The following is a 20,025-nucleotide window of genomic DNA, read 5'->3' on the forward strand; positions in this document are numbered from 1 at the left end:
CCTCAAAGTCGTACCCGAGCGGAAGTGACGCAGCGGAAACCGTCGGCGTCTCGGCCCGCCCCCACCCGAGCCCCGCCCCCGCGGCGCTAGCGGAGCCAAGATGGCGACCGAGCTGGAATACGAGTCTGTGCTGTGTGTGAAGCCCGACGTCAGCGTCTACCGGATTCCGCCGCGGGCCTCCAACCGCGGTTACAGGTACGGAGCGGCATTTGCGGCCGGCGCCGCAGGTGTGTCCTTGGGCAGCACGCTCCCTCCGGCCCGCGCCGTTGCCGCGGAGCGGTCCCTTGCTTAGCTTACCACCCAGGCTGCCAGCGTCTCTGCCTACTTTTCTGTTTTGCTAGAACTCTTATTTTGTTTTATTTTCTTACTGCCTTCATGCATCTTTCCACCTAATCCTCCCCATCCCCCTTGGGACATCTGCTCCTCGTCATCCGCCATCCATTCATGCCTGCTCCTTCTGTTACTCTCTCTGCGACCTTTGGCTTGTAATCCTCCACGGGCGCGCATATGCACACGCACACAGCACGCTCCTCCTCCCCCACTCTTCTGATACCTCCTGACACTTGTCGGTAATCGTAGTTTTGCTGTCCACTGTTTGGATGATCTGGTTTAATTGACACTGTTGTCATTCTCGCCAAGTGTCATCATCCACCGTTTAGGGTTTTGTTTTTTGGGGGGCTGGACAGTTGGCACACGTTAAGATCCCGTTTCCCAGTGATGAGCTATTGCGTTTTTTCATTGTGTGTGTGTGCGTGTAATCCCCGTTCCCCTCCTCCACATTGTAGTCTTGATTATGTAGGGCTTTCTGCCTTCCTTCCAACCTGGTCACCTCTCGTGTAGCCTTTCCATAGCCAGTGCAGCATTTTTTTCTCTTGAAAGGCCTGACAACCCCGTAATCCAGTGACTGAGGCTTTGAGGATGTTGTAGGATGTTATGGAGTTCAAAGGCCTTAAGGTTTCTCATTTGTGAAATAAGAGAAGCAACGTAAGAATACTGTGCACTTCTTATGTACCTCACAGGGTTTTGTTTTTTTTGTTTTTCAAAAAGATGCATTTATTTTATATGTGTGTATGTGTATGGGTATTTTGCCTGTATGTATGAGTGTGTGTGCCTTGTGCTCTCAGAGGTCAGAGTAATGTTAGACATCAGATCTCCTGGAACTGGAGTCACTGATGTTGGTGAACCATCATCTGGGTGCTGGCAACTGAACCCTGGTCTTCTGCAAGAGCAACAAGTGTTCTAAACTACAGAGCCATTTCCCCAGCCCCTTCACAGGTTTTTTTTTTTTTGAGAGTTAAATAAAAGAATGTACCGTAACTAAAACATTATAAAAATACTAGTCTTATCCCCTTTCTGACGAACATACCTTCATGGTTTTTCTCTTGTTGGAAAGTTACCTTCTCCACATCTCCATTTTGCTTCTTAACCAGAGGGTCATTCATTAATCAGTCGTTTTGTACAGACCTGTGGAGTGGGCCCTATGAGTTATGTATCTTTTGGTAGAGGTAGTTCTGCCTTCAAGGAGCTGTCACTCAGACCTCACATTGACTGTGACTGAAACTCAGCAAGCATCTTGATGGCAGTCCGAGGTACCATGTTAGGATTTACGTTACACATCACACTACCTGACCCGTTTTTGGTTTAGGCCAGCTCTCTGTGGACTTCCACAGTACTTTATATTCATCTCTATCTCTGCTTCAGTGTTTAGTCTTCTGATCTCCAGGGTAGAATGAACAGCCTGAAGCACCAGCATAGTATCTTGCACATAGTAGGCACTCATCAAATGCTCACTGGGAAAAGAAATTGGGGCCCATCTCAGCAGGTAAAGTGCTTACTGTGAGGGCAAAAAAAGTAGTGTTTGATCTATGTAAAGGGAAGAGAGCAGTAACTTCACAGATTGTCTTCTGACTGCCACATGTGTGTTATGGCATGTTGGGGCATGGCTTACACACATATACATACATGAATAATATGCTAAAAAAGAAGAAATTGGATTATCCAGCCAACCCAATCACATAAACTAACAACAGCTGAACTGCTAAGTAAAGGGGTCTCTTTAGGGGTTAAAACTTTCAAAACGATACCTTTGATATCAAGCCTCCCTTCCTCCATCTACAATCTCTTTTATTTCATAGCCTTTGTCCTCTTATCAGGTCACTACAGTGTCCCATCAAAACAATTTCTTATTTTTTCTGTTTTCTATGCTTATTTTGATACTATTATCCAAGGGGCATCCTGTCATAACTCTTACAGTATAGTGACTGAAAGTGAAAAATGAAGTTTGACACATACATCTGATCTCAGCACTTGAGAGATGGAGGTACGTGCGGATCTGGAGTGTACGGCCATCCCTGGCTACGGGAGGCTCTATCTTAAACTCTGAAACAAGAACTGGACTGGAGAGATGGCTGCTTTTTGCAGAGAACCTAGGTTCAGTTCCCAGCACATACAGTGGGAGGCTCAGACCTACTGTAACTCCAGTTCAGGGGATCTGATACTGTGTAGCCTTGACAGTCACCTGTACACTTGCTCACATAAAGAGAAAACCTTTGCTCTCCCCTCCCCCAATAACATAAAAACAAATAAGCTTACCAATTACTTCATGGGAAAGTCACTTCTTGAACTTTAATCTTCTCATCTTTGAAAATAAACATATTGATTCTTAGCACTCAAGATACACATACCTGGCTGTCCAAAGAATAGAGTAACTCTTGGCATAGTAGTTGGTTGAAGAATGTCACCTTTTTTCTCTCCCTCATTCCTTTATAAATAAATTTTTATTGTTTAGGTAAATGACAAAATGTGAGCTCGGTTTTATGTATGTTTTACACAAGGTCTCACAGTATAGCCCTGTGGCTCCGAATTCACGGAGGTCTGCTTCCCAGTTGTTGGCACTTAATGCTTTCACTGCACACCTGGCCAGTGAGGTTAGGTTATAGTGTTGTTTGGAGACTAGCAAATCCAAGAATTCCTTAGACTTGGTTTTAGAGAGGTAGAGGAATTAAGGATCAAGGAAGGATGAAGGAAATTGCTGGCATGCATCCATTTATTTATTGAAAATTTGTTTAATATTTAAGGACATTAAATACACACAGAATAAAAATGATGAGATAACCTGCCCGTAAGTTGTCATCTGATTCCACATATATATCATGGCGTACTTGTACTCCCACCCCCAAATGAATAAGCAAGCAAGCAAATTTTTTTTTTTTTTTAAAACAATGTTAATTCATGAGGACTTGTAGAATGTTCTAGTCTGGATCAGATTCAGGTACTTAAGAGTCTTTGAAGGCAGAACATCAAGAGAAGAGATGAAAGCATTTCTCTTACAGTCCTGTTCAGAAGCTCTGCTGGGGCTGTGGGGTAAGTGGTCAGGGACTCAACTAGTACACTCAAGGACCTGGGTTCATTCCAAACACTGCAAAGACAAAATCCTATGGTTTTTGTTAGTTTTTTCTTTGATTTTCTTTTACCTTACTATCTTGTTAAACTTTCTCATTTTACTTTTCTTCCCTGTAAGTTATGGTGGATTTTTTGTTTTTTGTTTTGAGACAGGGCCTTAATGTTGTAGCTCAGGCAAGCCTCACACTCCGTCTAATCCTGCTTTTAACTTGTAAAGGATTTTAGGCATGCACAGCACACTTTGAAGTCTTCAGGTTCATAAGAGGTGAACTGTTAATGTAGTTCCTCCTTTCCTACACCCATAAAAACACATCTAAAGCCAGCGTTTTGTAGTCTTGGTCATAAATAATACCTTAGGTTTTACTCAAGTTCATACAAATGCAGATAACAGTGGCTGGGTTTGGGATGGTTTGTAACAGTGGTGTTTATATTTTAGATGTTTTTCCTGAGCTGTGTTTTTACAGACTCAGCTGTCCACTCCTCATCTTTTCTTGAAGACCTATTAGACACCTGAATTCAGCATATTTAAGAGTTCATCCTTCATCCTCCCAGAGAGTGGCCACACAAGCTTTCCTTGTTTTAGTTGTTGATAGCTTGTTGCTCAGGCCTTAAAAAGCTTGGAGTTCTTCTTGACATCTCTTTTGCTCCTGGCCCACACCTCAATAGAATATCCTGCTGCCTTTATTTTAGAATCCAGAGTCTAGCTGGTCTTTCTGCTCCTGTGTCCTGAGCCCCCTTGTGACTCATTGACTTGGTTCTTACCCAAGTGCCCTGCTTCTGCTGTCACAGCCCTCCATCTCCTCTGTCACACAGCAAAGTAATGCTGCAAAATACAGGAGGACTGAGTCACAGAGCCATCTAAAACCTGGCCTCGCCAATTTTCACTTAGCCTAAGAGCAGCCATGCTTTGAATGGCTTGTGAGGTCCTATGTGGTCTGGCTTTCTTTTGCTTCTCCCAGTTGGCTTCTTGCAGAACAATGGCTTCCTTGTCCTCAAACCTGACCAGCAAGCATGCTTTCACCTGAGCTCCTTGCACTGTGCTTGGGGCACTTTGCACTGTGCTTGTGGCACTTTGCTCTCAGGTATCCAAAGGAAGCACTTTGCTCTCTGCTCTACCTTCCTTTTCCACTTTTTAAATTTTTTTTTTTATTTTTATTTTTGTATTTTACAGCTTCCTCCTGGGCTTTTGAGCAGTGTTACAGTGTCAGGCCTGGATGTCTCCCATGGAGATCCAGTCCTCACATCCAGTCTGAAAGCAGGGGGTTGTCCTCACAACCTTTGTGCCACTGTTTGCTCTACATTTTTGCCTGACATTCACATTTTCGGTGAGGCCTACCTTGATCCTTTTTTTTTTTTTTTTTGGCATGGAACCTAGGGCTTGGTGCTTGCTAAACAAGCCTGACCACTCAGCTTCCTTCTCAGCTTCCTGGTCACTTCTGAGTCCCGTAACCTGTCCCCCTCTGTCCTCCTTGGTTTCTTATCTGCCTCTGTATTTCCTTCTGACCTTAAACTAATAATTATGTATGTTTCCTTCTGTTGAATTGTACACTTTCTGAGGGGAAGAATGTTTTGTTTGCTGTTATAGCCCAAGCATCTAGAATAGTGTCTGCCACTTTGTCAGTCCTGTGTAAATGCTGGCTGAAGTCAGTGACCGATAGTACGTGGTTAGTGATTTCCGGAGCAGCAGATGCACTGTGCTCATTAAGTAAAGTCCTCTAGGTAGGAGAGTACCACCATAGGAGAAACTACGTTTTTTAGAATTGTTGTTTTTGTGGTGGGCTTGCTATGTACAGTAGGGTGACTGAATCATAGAGGTCTGCCTGCGTCTGCTCTTTTAGTGCTGGATTAAAGGCATGCATCATGAAACTCAGCTTAATTTTTATTATTTTTTTTCTCTGATATTAGGGATTGTATGCAAGATAAGTCTGTAACACATAACTACATCACAATTCTCAAGAAATTTAGTTTTGGGTCTTCCTTCCTGCCTATCTTGAGTCAGGGTTTTCTCTGTGTAGCCCTGGCTGCCCTGGAACTTGCTCTGTTGACCAGGCTGGCCTCAAACTCAGAGATCCACCTCCTGAGTGCTGAGATCAATGGTGTGCACCACCATCACCTGGCTGGCTGGTGGTTTTTATTCTTATCTGCTTTGCATATCTCTGTTGGTGCTTACTAACCTTGAAAGTAGTACAAAGGAAACATTGCTTGTCACCTGTACTAGACAGCATGAAACATGAGAACATGAGGCTTCAGTTTAAAGAGAGCTTGAGTTATTTCTCTTGACTATTTAATAGGCCCTCTAGCATGGGAAAATATGACCTGTGAAATCCCAGCATCGGGAGGCAGAGGCAAGTGGACCTCTGAGTTCGAGGCCAGCCTCGTTTACAGAGTGAGTTTCAGGACAGCCAAGGTTACACAGAAAAATCCTGCCTTGAAAAGTCAAAACCAAACCAAACCAAACCAAACCAAAAAACAGCTCATAGAATGTACCTGAGGCCTCAGGCTTGCTGTTTTCCTTTCGTAGGGCATCTGACTGGAAGCTAGACCAACCTGATTGGACTGGTCGCCTCCGGATCACTTCAAAAGGGAAGATTGCCTACATCAAACTGGAAGATAAAGTCTCAGGCAAGTGCCGATCCTCAGGTGTGGTGGATGCTGGGTAGTGTGCTTTTGTAAGTTAAGGACTGGTGCGGGGGATGCCGGAGTCAGCTGGAGTTAGCTTTTCTGCTGCTGCTCAAAGATGTCTTTTTCTTACTGTTAGGGGAGCTCTTTGCTCAGGCGCCAGTAGAGCAGTATCCTGGCATTGCTGTGGAGACTGTGACAGACTCTAGCCGCTACTTTGTGATTAGGATCCAGGATGGTACCGGTAAGAAATCCGGGCTTTTCGGTGGGATAAGGTTAGGAAAATAGGTTGTACTCTAATAAAATTGTGTCCTCATTATGTTTCTCTTCCTTTCATAACTTTTTCTTTCCGTTTTCAATGTTACTATGATGCTATTGAAGGGAAAGAATTAATATTTTATAGATGTAAACTTATGCTCAATTTTGTTAAGTAAAATACTCATTTAACAAAGAGAGCATGTTATAGCTATGGTGGGTTCTGATGGAATTGTCTTGAATCATAATTTCTAGGGCACCATTTCTCAGCCATTTCTTCATTTTATTTTTTTAAGACAGAATCATACTATGTAGTCCTGTCTGCTTGCAGTATATGCCAGGCTGGCCTTGAACTCAGAATGTTGCTTCTGCTTGGCTTAGGGCTGGGTACCACCATGTCCTATCTCTTTGTAGTTTTTAATAGGTTGCTCACTAAGGACAATAAGTATTTCAGCATGGGTCAGGTTGTGACTGCAGCTTAGTGTGCTGGTTGCAGGGTGAAGTGGCCACAGGCGCTACGTTCGATGTGGCTTTGTTTCAGTGGAACTTCATTGTCAGACTCAGGCTGTGGGGAGAGTTGGCCTTTCAGTGGCATGCTATCTGCTGACTGCTGGCCTGTGAGAACATTCTAAACAGATCTTAGACATCTTGTATGACACTTAGCTCTGATAGGCGGACGTCGTCACAGGGAACATGCTTTCTGAGATCCCTCCTTTTCACAGGGCGCAGCGCGTTTATTGGCATTGGCTTCACGGATCGGGGAGATGCCTTCGACTTTAACGTTTCCCTGCAAGATCATTTCAAGTGAGTGAAGCTTGCTCTTGGTTTTTATGTACATAATTATGGGGTGCTGCCTGGGCGGGTGTTTCTTTTGAGAAATGGTTGACTTAGTAGTCTGCTCGGTATGTCTTTCTTATCTTTGTACCTGGTCTCATCTTTCCATGAAGTCTGTAATATATTTTAGATCCTTGTGTAGTGGTTTGTGTTGATGCGTGATTACACCCATGGGGAATTTGCCCTTGCTTTTAAAAAGATGGGGGAGGGTGGCCCACAGCAGCAGCGATTGTACACAGGCAGTGGTGCACCTTTCCTGTCACTTATGCAGCTGATGTGTTCTGTGCCTGCATGTGAGCTTGGCACAGCTGTAGTGACCAGCACCCAGTGCCACATCACCTCCTGTCTCTAGAACAGTGTGGGTCTTTATTGCTTCAGGACTCTGAAGTCTAAAGCCCAGAGATGGAACCTGCAAGGACATAGTAACTAACACAACTCCTTTTGGGCAGTTGTCAGGCACAGGGCTGAGAACTCTTGAGAGGGATGGGTCTACCATATACTCAGTATTGCTTCTCAGTCTGAACCTTTGGATTTTTTTGTTTTGTTTTGTTTTGTTTTTTTCTCTCATGTTTTATGGGTCCCCACTCTGCTTTCTGGAATTGCAGTTCATCTGAGTGAGAGATAATCAGATTTGGGTCAGACTTTGCTTCAGGTAATTGTAAACTGAGATTAAATTCTTATTTCCCCAAAGGTGGGTAAAGCAGGAAACCGAGATTTCTAAAGAATCTCAGGAAATGGATAATCGTCCCAAGTTGGATTTAGGCTTCAAGGAAGGACAGACCATCAAGTTGAGTATTGGGGTAAGTGTGGTTCCTTTTCTTTATTTTATTATATGTGTATGAGTGTTTCTGCCTGCATATTTGTTTGTGTATCTCAGTGTTCTATGGAGGCTATTAGAGGCTGTTGACTCCTCTGGACTGGAGTTACAGATGGCTGTTAGCTGCTATGAGGGGTGGTGGGATTCAAACCTGTGTCCTCTGGAATAGCAGCCAGAGCTCTTTATAAATGCTCAGCCATTTCTCCAGCTGCTACTTTCTTTTTTGAGACAAGGTATCATTGTATAACCCTGGCTGGCCTGGAACTTGCTATGTAGATCAGGCTAGCCTTGAATTCACATATCCACCCACTTCTTCCCTTAGAGTACTGGGGTTAAGGGTGTATGCTGACTGTGTATGAGGTTTATTATTATTTTCCTGTTAGTCTCTAGGTCTGTGACATCCCTCTCTCTCTTGTAGAACATTACAGCCAAGAAAGGAGGTGCTTCTAAGCCTCGGGCCTCAGGGACTGGGGGCCTGAGCTTACTCCCACCTCCACCTGGAGGCAAAGTCACTATTCCCCCACCATCCTCCTCAGTTGCCATCAGCAACCATGTCACCCCACCACCTATTCCAAAATCTAACCATGGAGGTAATGACTCAGGTGAGTCTCATACTTAGCTTGAAAATAACTTACGTTTTAAATGGATAATCCACTTACCGAGGAGGTTTTGCTTGGAAGTGCTTTTGGTACTGAAAAAGTGATGTTGGGGAGGGATCAGAGTTTTCCTGGTGAAGTGCTATCTAGTAGGTGCTCTGACAGAAACCATCTGCTTATTTAGAAGACTGTTTCTGAGCTAGAGGGATGGCTAAATGTGAGTGTGGCTCCTCCAGAGGACCTGAGTGCGGCTCCTCCAGAGGACCTGAGTGTGGTTCTAGCACACACATGTGCCAGGCAGTTTTCCATGACATCTGAGGGCACAGGCACTCATGTGTGCATACTCATGTATACACATACATGCACATAATTAAAATAATAAAAGGTGATGGCCACACACTCCTTTAATCCCATCACTCTGGAGGGGAATCTCTGAGTTCCAGGCTAGCATGGTCTACAGAGTGAGTTCCAGGATGGTCAGGGCTACACAGAGAAACCTATCTCAAAAAATAAAAAACCAAACCAAACCAATAACAACAACAAAAAGACACATTAGTTAATTAATTTAAAGAAAGGATTCTTTGATGGGCAGTGGTGGCGCACGCCTTTAATCCCAGCACTTGGGAGGCAGTGGCAGGTGGATTTCTGAATTCGAGGCCAGCCTGGTCTACAGAGTGAGTTCCAGGACAGCCAGGACTACACAGAGAAACCCTGTCTTGAAAAACCAACAACAACAACAAAAAGGTCTCTTTGAGTCATTGTTGGTTAGATGCTAGCAGGCTTGTAAGTCAGAGGTGTAAAATGATTTTAGCTATGGCTCTAGTACTTATGTCTGAATGCACTTGGTAAACATTATTTTTTTTTTATTTATTTTTTATTGGCTATTATACTTACATTTCAGATGTTATCCCCTTACCCCATTCTCCCCCGCCCAGGAACCCCCATCCCATCCCATCCCCCCTCCTTCTGCTTCTATGAGGATGTGCCCCCACCTATTCCCCCACTCTCACCTCCTCACCCTCAAATTCCCCCACACTCAGTGTCCAGCCTTCATGGGACCAAGAATCTCCTCTCCCACCTATGCCCAACAGGCCCATCCTCCCCTACATATACAGCTGGAGCCATGGGTCCCTCCCTATATGCTCCCGGGCTGGTGGTTTAGACCCTGGGAGCCCTGGTTGGTTGGTATTGTTGCTCTCTTCATGGGGACACAAACCCTTTCAACTCCTTCAGTCTTCTCTCTCATTCCTCCATTGGGAACCCCTTGATCAGTTAAATGGTTAGCTGTGAGCATCCACCTCTGTATATATCAGACTCTTGAAGACCTCTGAGGAGACAGCCATATCAGGCTCTTGTCAGCATGCACTACCTGACATCCACATCAGCCTCTACCTTTGGTGACGGCACATGGGATGGATACTCAGGTGGAATGGTCTCCAGGTGGCCCCTCCTTCAGTTTCTGTCCCACACTTTGTCTCCATATTTGCTCCCTTGAGTATTTTGTTACTCCTTCTAAGAAGGACTGAAGCACCCATACTTGGTCTTCCTTCTTCTTCTTGAGCTTCATGTGGTCTGTGAGTTGAATCTTGGGTATTTCAAGCATCTGGGCTGATATCCAATAATCAGTGTGAGAATACCATGTGTGTTCTTTTGTGATTGGATTACCTCACTCAGGTTATTTTCTAGTTCCATCCATTTACCTAAGAATTTCTCAAATTCATTGTTTTTAATAGCTGAATAATACTCCATTGTGTAAATGTACCACATTTTTTGTATCCATTCCTCTGCTGAAGGACATCTGGGTTCTTTCCAGCTTCTGGCTATTATAAATAAGGCTGCTATGAACATAGTGGAGCATATGTCCTTGTTATATGTTGGAGCATCTTCTGAGTATATGCCCAAGAGTGGTATAGCTGGGTCCTCAGGTAATGCTTTGTCCAATTTTCTTAGGAACCGCCAGACTGTTTTCCAGAGCGGTTGTACCATCTTGCAATCCCACCAACAATGGAGGAGTGTTCCTCTTTCTCTACATCCTCGCCAGCATCTGCTGTCACCTGAGTTTTTGATCTTAGCCATTCTGACTGGTGTGAGGTGGAATCTCAGGGTTATTTTGATTTGCATTTCCCCGATGACTAAGGATGTTGAACATTTCTTAAGGTGCTTCTCGGCCATTCGAGTTTCCTCAGTTGAGAATTCTTTGTTTAGCTCTATACCCCATTTTTAAATACGGTTATTTGGTTGTCTGGAGTCTAATTTCTTGAGTTCTTTGTATATATTGGATATTAGCCCTGTATCAGATGTAGGATTGGTAAAGATCTTTTCCCAATCTGTTGGTTGCTGTTTTGACCTATTGACAGTGTCCTTTGCCTTACAGAAGCTTTGCAATTTTATGAGGTCCCATTTGTCAATTCTTGATCTTTGAGCATAAGCCATTGGTGTTCTGTTCAGGAACTTTTCCCCTGTGCCTAGGTATTCATACTTAAGTGACCCTAAAACTTCCACCAGAGAACTCTTAAACCTGATAAACAACTTCAGCAAAGTGGCTGGATATAAAATCAACTCAAACAAATCAGTAGCCTTCCTCTACTTTTGTTTTTCCTTATTGGTTAGTGAAAAACAGCAGGTGTAGTTATATTTCCTATTTGAAAAAAAGAGACCACCAAGACTCATAGGAATTCCTTTTTTTTTTCTTTTTCTTTTTGAGGAGCTATTACTGTGTAACCCAGGCTAGTCTAGAGAACTCAGTAAGAGATGAAACTGTGTGTGTGTGTATTCATATACACAAATACATACACATTTACTACTAGAAAGCCAGGTGTGAGGATTTGGTAGGTGGTAACTTCTTACTCTTATTTATGAGTGTGAGACTTGGCACAGTTGTGCTTCACCCTGTGCAGTGACCATGCTAATTGTCTCTGTATTGTTGCAGGCTAGTGTGCTGCTGAAGTATACTCTGTGAACACTCTGTGTTGTTGTTTTGAGATAGTGTCTTACTGTGGAGCTCTGGCTATCCTGGAATTCACTAGGTAGACTGGGCTGGCCTTGAACTTACAGCAGTCTGCCTGCCTCTGCCTCTTGAGAGCTGGGATTAAAGATGTGTCAGTACTCATGGCTTAAAGTGAACAGTTTATAAAATTGTTCTTAGCAGATTTTATGTGTATGGGCATTTTGCTTGCATGCCTGGCTGTGCTGCATGTGTTTGCAGTGCCCTTGGCCAGAAGAGGGCGTTAGACTGGAAAGAGGGCCCTGGAAATGTAGATGATTGTGAGCCCTCAGTGGGCACTGGGAACTGAACCTGGGTCCTCTGGAAAAGGAGCCATCTCCAACTTTCCTCCCGCCACCGTGTGAGACAGTATCTCTTGTAACCTATTGTAACCTAGGCTGACCTCAAACTTATTATGTAGCTGAGGATAGCTTTGAACTCCTGATCCTCTTGTCTCTTACCTTCCATGTGCAGAGATTTGATGTGTGTACCACCGTGGTTGTATTTCTTTTATGATTACTTTTTAAAGTTGGTGTGTAATGGATTTCATTATGTTTCATTATGTTGCTGTGTTTTGTTCTGGCTCATTCCCTTCTTTCACTTACAACCCCTCCAGCCAGCGCCCCCCCCACCCCCATTCCTCCGGGAGGTTTTAATTTAATGTATTGGGTAATAATACTGTTTTTTGAGTTGATTATATTACTAAGGGCAAGCTTTTTCTAAAACTTTGGAGGTGGACATTTTAGCTGTTCATTTTGCTTCTTGTCACCAGGGACACTATTTAAGATTAAAACATTTTTTAAAAAATTCTTACCCATTTGTGTATTTTATTGAGGGTAGTGACCCAATTATCCTTTTTTTGTTTGTCTTGTTTCTTTCTTTTTCCTTTTTTCTGTTTCTCTGTGTAGTTTTAGCTGTCCTGCAGCCCTCTCTGTAGACCAGGCTGGCTTCCTGCTTAGAGCCCCGCCTGCCTCTGCCTCCCGAGTGCTGGGGTTAGCTTAGTTATAATTTCTTTTCTTTTCTTTTTTTTTTAACAATCAAATGAAAAATATATTTATTATAAGGATTATGGGGGACACAGATATTTACATGCCCTGCAGATTTCCCTGTGGCGATGCAGATCAAGGTAGAATATTTGTTGTTTAAAACCAAGAAAATCTTATTAGATGGTAAAACCAAATGCTGTAACTGCAATTACAGAGTTAAATTACTAATGATGTCACTACTGTCGCTAGTAATATAAGAACTGGAGCTTTGGCTTTGAGAGGACCGACAGAGTGGGGCTACATACAAGAGACCAGAAGATTAACGGCACACAGCTGGAGACCTCACTATGAACAAATGACTTTTCTCTTTTCCTTCCTTCCTTGAGCTCTTGTTATGTAGCCTAGGACAGCCCCAAACTCTTTTTCATTTGAGACAAAGCCTCATATAGTGCAGGCTGGTTCTAAACTTTCTACAGAGCTAATGCTGTGAGGCTCCTGCCTCAGTCTCCTGAGTGCTAGGATTACAGGTGTACACTACCACACTCAGCCGACCTTGAACTTTTCATCCTCTTTCCTCTACCACACTCATGTGCTGGCATTACAAGATGAGCCATCATGGCAGATTTTGCAAGAGCCAAACTCTCCTTCCAAATCACTAATTAGGATAGATGATTTTAACCGTAATCACAACTGTATGTTCTTTTTGCTTGTTTTGTTTCTTGACTGTTGAGGAGACTGACTTTGAGACTTCAGAAAAATTTATTAATGTCAGGCAGCAAGAAGGATAGATAAAAGATTTTCTATCTATGGGAAAAGAGAAGCTGAAAAGAACATACATGCTGTGTATGTGTCTGATCCTGACTAGTTACTGCCCTAGGAAAGAGGCCATGGGGTCATCTGGCCTCTGCCGTTTCATCCTGTAGGCCTCCATTTCCTCTTCTGTGGACTCTCGGGATTCATATATGCTGTTGTAGGGCCTCTTCGGCTCGTCAATCTGCATGCTCTCCTTCACGTGAAGAAGGCGAGCCTCCTCTGCATTCAGTGCCTTTTTCAGTTTCTCCTGGTTCCTCTCCTCATCATTGCTGTCAGAACTGCTCTTTCGGTGTTTCTTCTTTTTCTTCTTCTTCTCCTCTTTGAGTTTCTCCTGATGAAGCTCCATGAGGGTCTGAGGTTTCTTCACAGACTCTTCTCCAGTCGCATCATTTATAATACATTTCTCTGAATTAACTCTCCTTCCCAGCTTCTCCAGTACAATAGGAATACTTAAAAAAAGAGTGACAACATTTGTAGCCCCAGTGGCCTTCTTTCCATTAAGATCCCCAGATATGCGTGTGGTTATTGATCTTCACGTCTTCCTCGTACTTGGAGCAGGCGACAGCCCTCTCCTGGCCTTTAATGGCCGTTCCATGCCTGGAGTACTCCACATAGTCTTCTGTCTGGGCTAAGAGCAGCTCAGCTGGAGGAGCATCTAGGTGTTGTTGGCCACCGTACTTTTCCAGGATGCTCTCCTTCTGCTGCTCTTTGAAGTCTTCTTTTTTGACTTTGAAGGACTTATACAGCAGCTCTAGTTTTGTAGGATCTACCTGGAGATGCACTTCAGACCCCTTGTCGTTGGCTTCCCAAGCAAACAGTTGTGTTTGAGCCATTGAGATGGTGTCGCCTGTGTATCGAACAAAGTTATCTTCAGCGTAGCTCACTTCGTCGGGATTCTTTCCTGCACCGGCGTAAGGATTCTCTCTCATCGCTCCCGTTTTTGGATCATAATAGGCAGAATTTGGATCTAAATTTCTCAAATATTTTGCAATATCTTCACGAATCCTGAGATTCCGAACAGTAATGCTTCTTTTAGAGTCGAAATTCTGCCCAGGCATGTCAGTATCATCTGCATACCTGTCTTCATCCTCATCCTCACTGTTACGATCCTTTTCCATCTGAGAATCGGGTTCCTCTTCTCCCCACTGGTGTTTTGGAGAATTAGCTTGCTCCACTAATTTTCCAGAGGATAACTCTTCTTGCAGTTTCTGTGCTTTCAATGTTTGTTTTGCCAGATCAACTTTGGCGTATTCCTCGACAATTTTCACGTGCTCTTCTGGATTGTAGCCATTCCACCGGTCTCTCTTCCCATCATAGTCAAACATCAGCTGAGGCTGGATGTGCTCATCTGGAGCGATGTTAGTACCTGTGAATTTAGCTCCGACCCGCCTTGGCCTCTCAAAGCAGTCTTTCCTCTTGTGTGTCATGGCTCCGCAGTTCTCACACGCACCTTTGCGGTACTTGGTAGTTACACAATTCTCCTTTACACTTCTCTTGTACCATTCCCCAGATGAACTGAATTGCTTCTGTTTCTCTGGCTGTGGTCTCTGATGCTTTAAAGTGGGTCTCTTTGATGGATCAACGTACCATGGGACCGAAGAAATGTACTGAGGAATATGAGGCTTGATATCTTTTCCCTCCTCATCGACTTCTGCAGGAGCATTGCCCAGTTTTCTCTGTTCTTCTAGCTCCTTCTTTTTCCTCCAGTCCTCTCTGGTCATCTTTTTTGGCTCCTCCAAACTCATCTCCTTTGATCCCGTCATGGGCGTGGCACTAACTGGGTCCACAGCTGCTGCCAACATGATGAATCAACGCCCTATTCTAAGATCATCTCCATCTAACAAGAAAGTTGAACCTCAAAGGCATTCCTTTGGGGACAGAGGGATCAGCTTCTGTACGGGCTGCTCAGGATGTCTGGCCCACAGTGACCAGGACTGTTTCCTGGAGGACTTAGCCACCATCCCTATAATTTCTTTTTTTTTGTTTTTGTTTTTTTGTATTTTTGTATTTTTGTTTTTCGAGACAGGGTTTCTCTGTATAGCCCTGGCTGTCCTGGAACTCACTTTGTAGACCAGGCTAGCCTCGAACTCAGAAATCCACCTGCCTCTCCCTCCCAAGTGCTGGGATTAAAGGCGTGCGCCACCACTGCCCGGCTCCTATAATTTCTTAAAAGAAGGAATATAAGTGAAATGATTTGAGAAAACTTGTGACCACATAGCTGAGGATTAATTTTTTGTTAATGTCTTTTTTTTTTAAAGATTTATTTATGTATGTGAGTACACTTTTGCTCTCTTCAGACACAGCAGAAGAGGGCATCAGATCCCATTACAGATGGTTGTGAGCCACCATGTGGTTGTTGGGAATTGAACTCAGGACCTCTGGAAGAGTAGTCAGTGCTGTTAACCACTGAGCCATCTCTCTAGCTCTGAGGATTGATTTTTTAATTAAACTTTATATTTTGAGAAGTAGAGATTCACACACAGTTATAAGAAGTTAGGAGAGGAAGAAAGTGTGCTGATACATATCCAAGTCCATGTACGTTGGAGGGAGAAGCAGGAGAAGCAGCTCAGTGTTACCCTAAGTGACTTACCTTCTAGGCCGGCCTGAACTAGTGGGGACTTGGTCTTCAATTGAAGAAAAGGAAAAGGAAAAGGAAAAGGAAAAGGAAAAGGAAAAGGAAAAGGAAAAGGAAAAGACTGAAAAAAATCTTGTATCCTCTTTGTTCGGTACCTCTAATAACACCGTACCAAACTTTCTTTGGTTGTTACACCATTTCCCATCTGTCTGTATGTGTGCATAGGTAGGTGGCCTTAATTTTATGTAGTTTTGCCCTGCATAGGTTCACAGATCCACTGTGATGGTCAGGCTACAACAAGTCTGTGTCACTGTCTTTTATTTAAAAGACATTATTATTATTGTTTTGTTTTTTAGAATCAAGGTTTCCATGTGTAGTTTTGGCCATCCTGGAACTCTGTCTGTAGACCAGGTTGGCCTCAAACTCAGAGATCTGCCTGCCCCTGCCTCCTGAGTGCTGGGATTAAAGGTGTGTGCCATCACCATCTGGCTAAATTTCTTATTTCTAATGTGAGTGCAAGTTCCCGTAGGTGCCAAAGGTATCAGAGCTGGAGTTACAGATGGTTTCGAGCCACCAGACACGGGGCCTGGGAACAGAACTTGAGTCTTCTGCAAGAACAGCATGTGCTCTTAACCACTGAGCCGTTTCTCCAGACTCATTATAAGAATCTTCAGTATCACCCTTTATAACTATATTCCTCTGTCCCCCTACCCCCATCTCTGGCTTGTGGCAGTCCTTTCCCTGTGTTTATATGAAGTTACTGCTTTAGGCATGTTATGTAAGTGAGGTGATACAGTTTGTAACTTTTGGGGACTGGCTCTTTCACTTAGTGTGAGTCTCAGGTCCTCCTGTATGTCATGTTTTCTCTTTTTTATTGCTGATTACATGCGCTTACTGCAGTGTTTTTAACTGTCACCTACATAAGAGCATTCGAACTGTTCCCGTTCTGAGTGATTATAAGTAAGGCTGCTGTGACCTTTGGGTGTAGGTTTTCTTGTGAACATCTGATTAACTCTCCTCTACTCCCCCACCCCCACCTTGTTTAGATATCCTGTTAGATTTGGACTCTCCAGCTCCTGTCTCAACTTCAGCACCAGCTCCAGTTTCTACAAGCAATGACTTGTGGGGAGACTTCAGCACTGCATCCAGGTAATAGGCACAGTGTACCCAGCAGCTTCTCCCTTAGTGTGTAGAGCAGTGGTTCTCAGTCTTCCTGCTGCTGTGAGTTTTTAATAGTTTCTGTGTTGTGCTGATTGCCAACTGTAACACTATTTTACTGCTCCTTTATAACTGTAATTTTGCTGCTGTTATGAATTGTAATGTAAATATATGATATGCAGGATAGGATATCTGATACATGATCCCTGGGAAAGGGTATTCAACCCTGAAATGGGTTCCTACCCTCAGCGTGAGAACCTCTGGTGTAGAGGATGTGTATAGCTGAGGAAGCAGCTGCTGTCTAGTGGGTTTCAGTAGGAGTTCTAGGGAAAGCTGTGGGGGAGCGCTAAGACTAGGGGTGAGGAAAACTGGAGGAAGAAGCTTACGTGTACGCCAGGCCTTGGGAATGGGAGTCTAGAAATTCTGGACAGCAGTTTCTTAGACTCGGAGATGACGACTGGAATCTCACACTAACGTGCTACCTTGGCTTTCTGTCTCTTTCCATGTCTTACAGCTCTGTTCCGACCCAGGCACCACAGCCATCTAACTGGGTCCAGTTTTGAGGGGCATTGGGAAGAAGTTAAGGACACTTGAAGAATAAAAATGACCTCATGGGCACCATTCTAAGAGGGAGTTGAGGGATGGCTTCATTTCCCAGAACCCAAATCAGTGGTCAGTTTTCCCTGTAGCTTCTCTGTGCATTCAGGCTGGTTTTTTTTGTTACCTCTGTGTTACTTGCTGTATAGCCAGGGGACAATCTGCTGTTTCCTGCTCATAACCAAGCAGGGGAGTAGTGGGAATTACCACACTGACTGACTTTGCAGAGTTCAGAAGGCCAGCTTTTTGAGTGGGAGTGACCTCTAACATGTAAATTCTTGAACTTATTTCAGAGTCATCTTATGATTCCCTAGTTAGCAATTTCAGGAGAGACAAATGCCTTGAAACTGTCTTCTCTACTAATTTAAGACTAAACACGGGCAGGCTGGCCCCGGACTCACAAGGTTAGGGTTTCGTAGGGGTAGATTTGGAGAAAGTGGTGTCCCGGGTCTCTTCTGTAAGACCTCCTTCAGGCTTATCCCATTCAGTGAACGTCCATGCTGGGCGGAGCCCCATCACCTTCTTGTGTGTTTACATGTCTTTTCCTTTGACAAGAGGGTTGTGTTGGTGGCACCTTACTGTTTTCCTGTTGAGTAGTGCAGCACCTTTGACCAGTGAATATTTCTGAGATGAAGGGGGTCAAGGGGATGTGCTTTCCACATTGTAGTCTACAGAAGTGTTTAATTTCTTGCAGCTCCTCCATGTAATTGCTGCATTTGAAGCATAGCATTAATTTATACTCACCCTGTGTTTGACCTGAAGAATTTTAACTTGATGTGTAGATAGCAGAGAGCTGGAAGCACTTAGCTCCCATTCAGTACCCACAATGCCTTGCTGCCTGGTTTTGAGTCCTTTTCATAAACATTTCATTTCAATCCATCTAGCGCTTCCATGGAAAGCTGCTGTTGTTATGCAATGTGAAGGAGGTTAAGTCACAGCTTTCTTTACCTGTGACACGTAGGCTTTGCGCTAAGCTTTGATACCCAGCTAGGATATCTTAAAGCAAGTTACCGCCCATTCCTCTCCACTGTCTGCCCACCATTCCTTTTACAGTGCTGTGAAGACTGTCCTGTTGAGGTCAGGGTACTGTCCGTTGTCCGTTGGGCAGCGTGAGGGAGGAGTGGGAGGATTCACACCCTGCAAGCACCTGTTTTGATAGCACACTCTGGCTGAAGAGGGTCCTTTCGAATATATTCTTTCTTCTCAATATTACTCTTAGCTTTTTCTAACTTTGGGTCCATTTTTTCCCATTGCCTCCTCCCCTTCCCAGGCAGCTCTCTTCTTGTAGAGCCATGGCAGGACATTTAAGTTCCAATAAAAACACTAAGAAGAAAGCATAGAATCACTAGTGACTATTGGGAAACCTATTTTCTCAATATTCCTCCATTTTGTGTTCTTTGTATTCCTAAGATGATAATATATTATGTATTTGAATTGCTGAGAATTGAAAATGAAGTGGAAGATACATGTATATAAATAAGCGTATGCTGTATCGGTGCAATAATGGTAATTAAAGGTATTAAAAACAGCGTTGGGTTTTCATCTTTTGGTTTATGTCCTATCTCCCCTCCCAGTGGTAGGAATTAAACCCAGGGCTTTGTGCACACTAGGAAAGTGCTTTACTGCTAAATACATTCCAACCCCATTTGTCTTTTTAGTTTAATTGGCCCAGTACAAAAGGGCCAGCAAGCAACAAAAGGACACATGCACTTGTTACTCTTTTAAGAAACTATGGCAGACACTTATCATTCAAATCCCTGCAGTACTTAAACTTAGTACCCAGGGTCACTAAACTAGAGAAATACAGAAAAAGGCTTTGATGGTCATTGCATCAATAATACTTTGGATGTGGCATCAGAAGTACAGACACATTAGTAGCTCAGTTAATAGGTATTTCTGAGCATGTGCAGAGCTGGGGTTCAGTTCCCAGCATCAGGTAACATTGGGCATGATAGTACATGCTTGTGATCCTAGCACTCGCAGGTGGAAGCGGGAGGACCAGAAGACCACCTTCGCTTGGCTTCTTAGAGAATCTGATGCCATCCCTGTCTAGATGAGAACTCATCCCTGCCCTCCAAACCAACGAAACAAAAACAAGCAAACATGGAAAGTTTATAGTGTTGAACACTATATTATGTTATAGACAACATAATCATAATGGAAAAAATTTGCAGATTATTAATAAGGGGGATAACATCCAAAAAGTGTAAGGAATTCTTAAAAAAAAAACAACAAATCTGCCTTGAGAATGGTCCAAGGCCCTGTGTGGTATGTGGTTTTGAAATGATTTCAAATACCTGCTTGTACCCAAGTGAGATGTTGGTATGGAATGTGACCCCTTTGTGAGAATTACACACCATGCCCCATCAGACCTCACATGAGAATTACAC

The 20,025-nt window shown here is 43.7% G+C and overlaps 1 protein-coding gene and 1 pseudogene across 5 annotated transcripts in view; one reads left to right on the forward strand and one right to left on the reverse strand.

The window, feature by feature from the left end:
- The first annotated feature begins 87 nt into the window (after positions 1–87).
- Necap1 (NECAP endocytosis associated 1) overlaps positions 88–20,025 on the forward strand; it is a 22,034-nt gene continuing 2,096 nt past the window's right edge. For 2 of the 5 annotated variants that reach the window (XM_028761097.1, XM_028761099.1), the window contains exons 1-7: positions 91–195; positions 5,924–6,042; positions 6,161–6,265; positions 6,999–7,080; positions 7,802–7,910; positions 8,346–8,529; positions 16,927–17,029. In XM_028761097.1, the coding sequence (XP_028616930.1) occupies positions 101–195; positions 5,924–6,042; positions 6,161–6,265; positions 6,999–7,080; positions 7,802–7,910; positions 8,346–8,529; positions 16,927–17,029 (797 nt within the window). In that variant the 5' untranslated portion in view covers positions 91–100. Of the gene's footprint in view, positions 196–5,923; positions 6,043–6,160; positions 6,266–6,998; positions 7,081–7,801; positions 7,911–8,345; positions 8,530–16,926; positions 17,030–17,552; positions 19,165–20,025 lie in introns of those variants that run through there. The other 3 variants (XM_028761102.1, XM_028761100.1, XM_028761098.1) reach the window with 3 other exon arrangements.
- On the reverse strand, positions 13,341–15,107 carry LOC114615366 (annotated as a pseudogene).

Source organism: Grammomys surdaster, unplaced genomic scaffold (assembly GCF_004785775.1).
Source record: "Grammomys surdaster isolate TR1022 unplaced genomic scaffold, NIH_TR_1.0 126660, whole genome shotgun sequence".
Lineage (NCBI taxonomy): Eukaryota > Metazoa > Chordata > Mammalia > Rodentia > Muridae > Grammomys > Grammomys surdaster.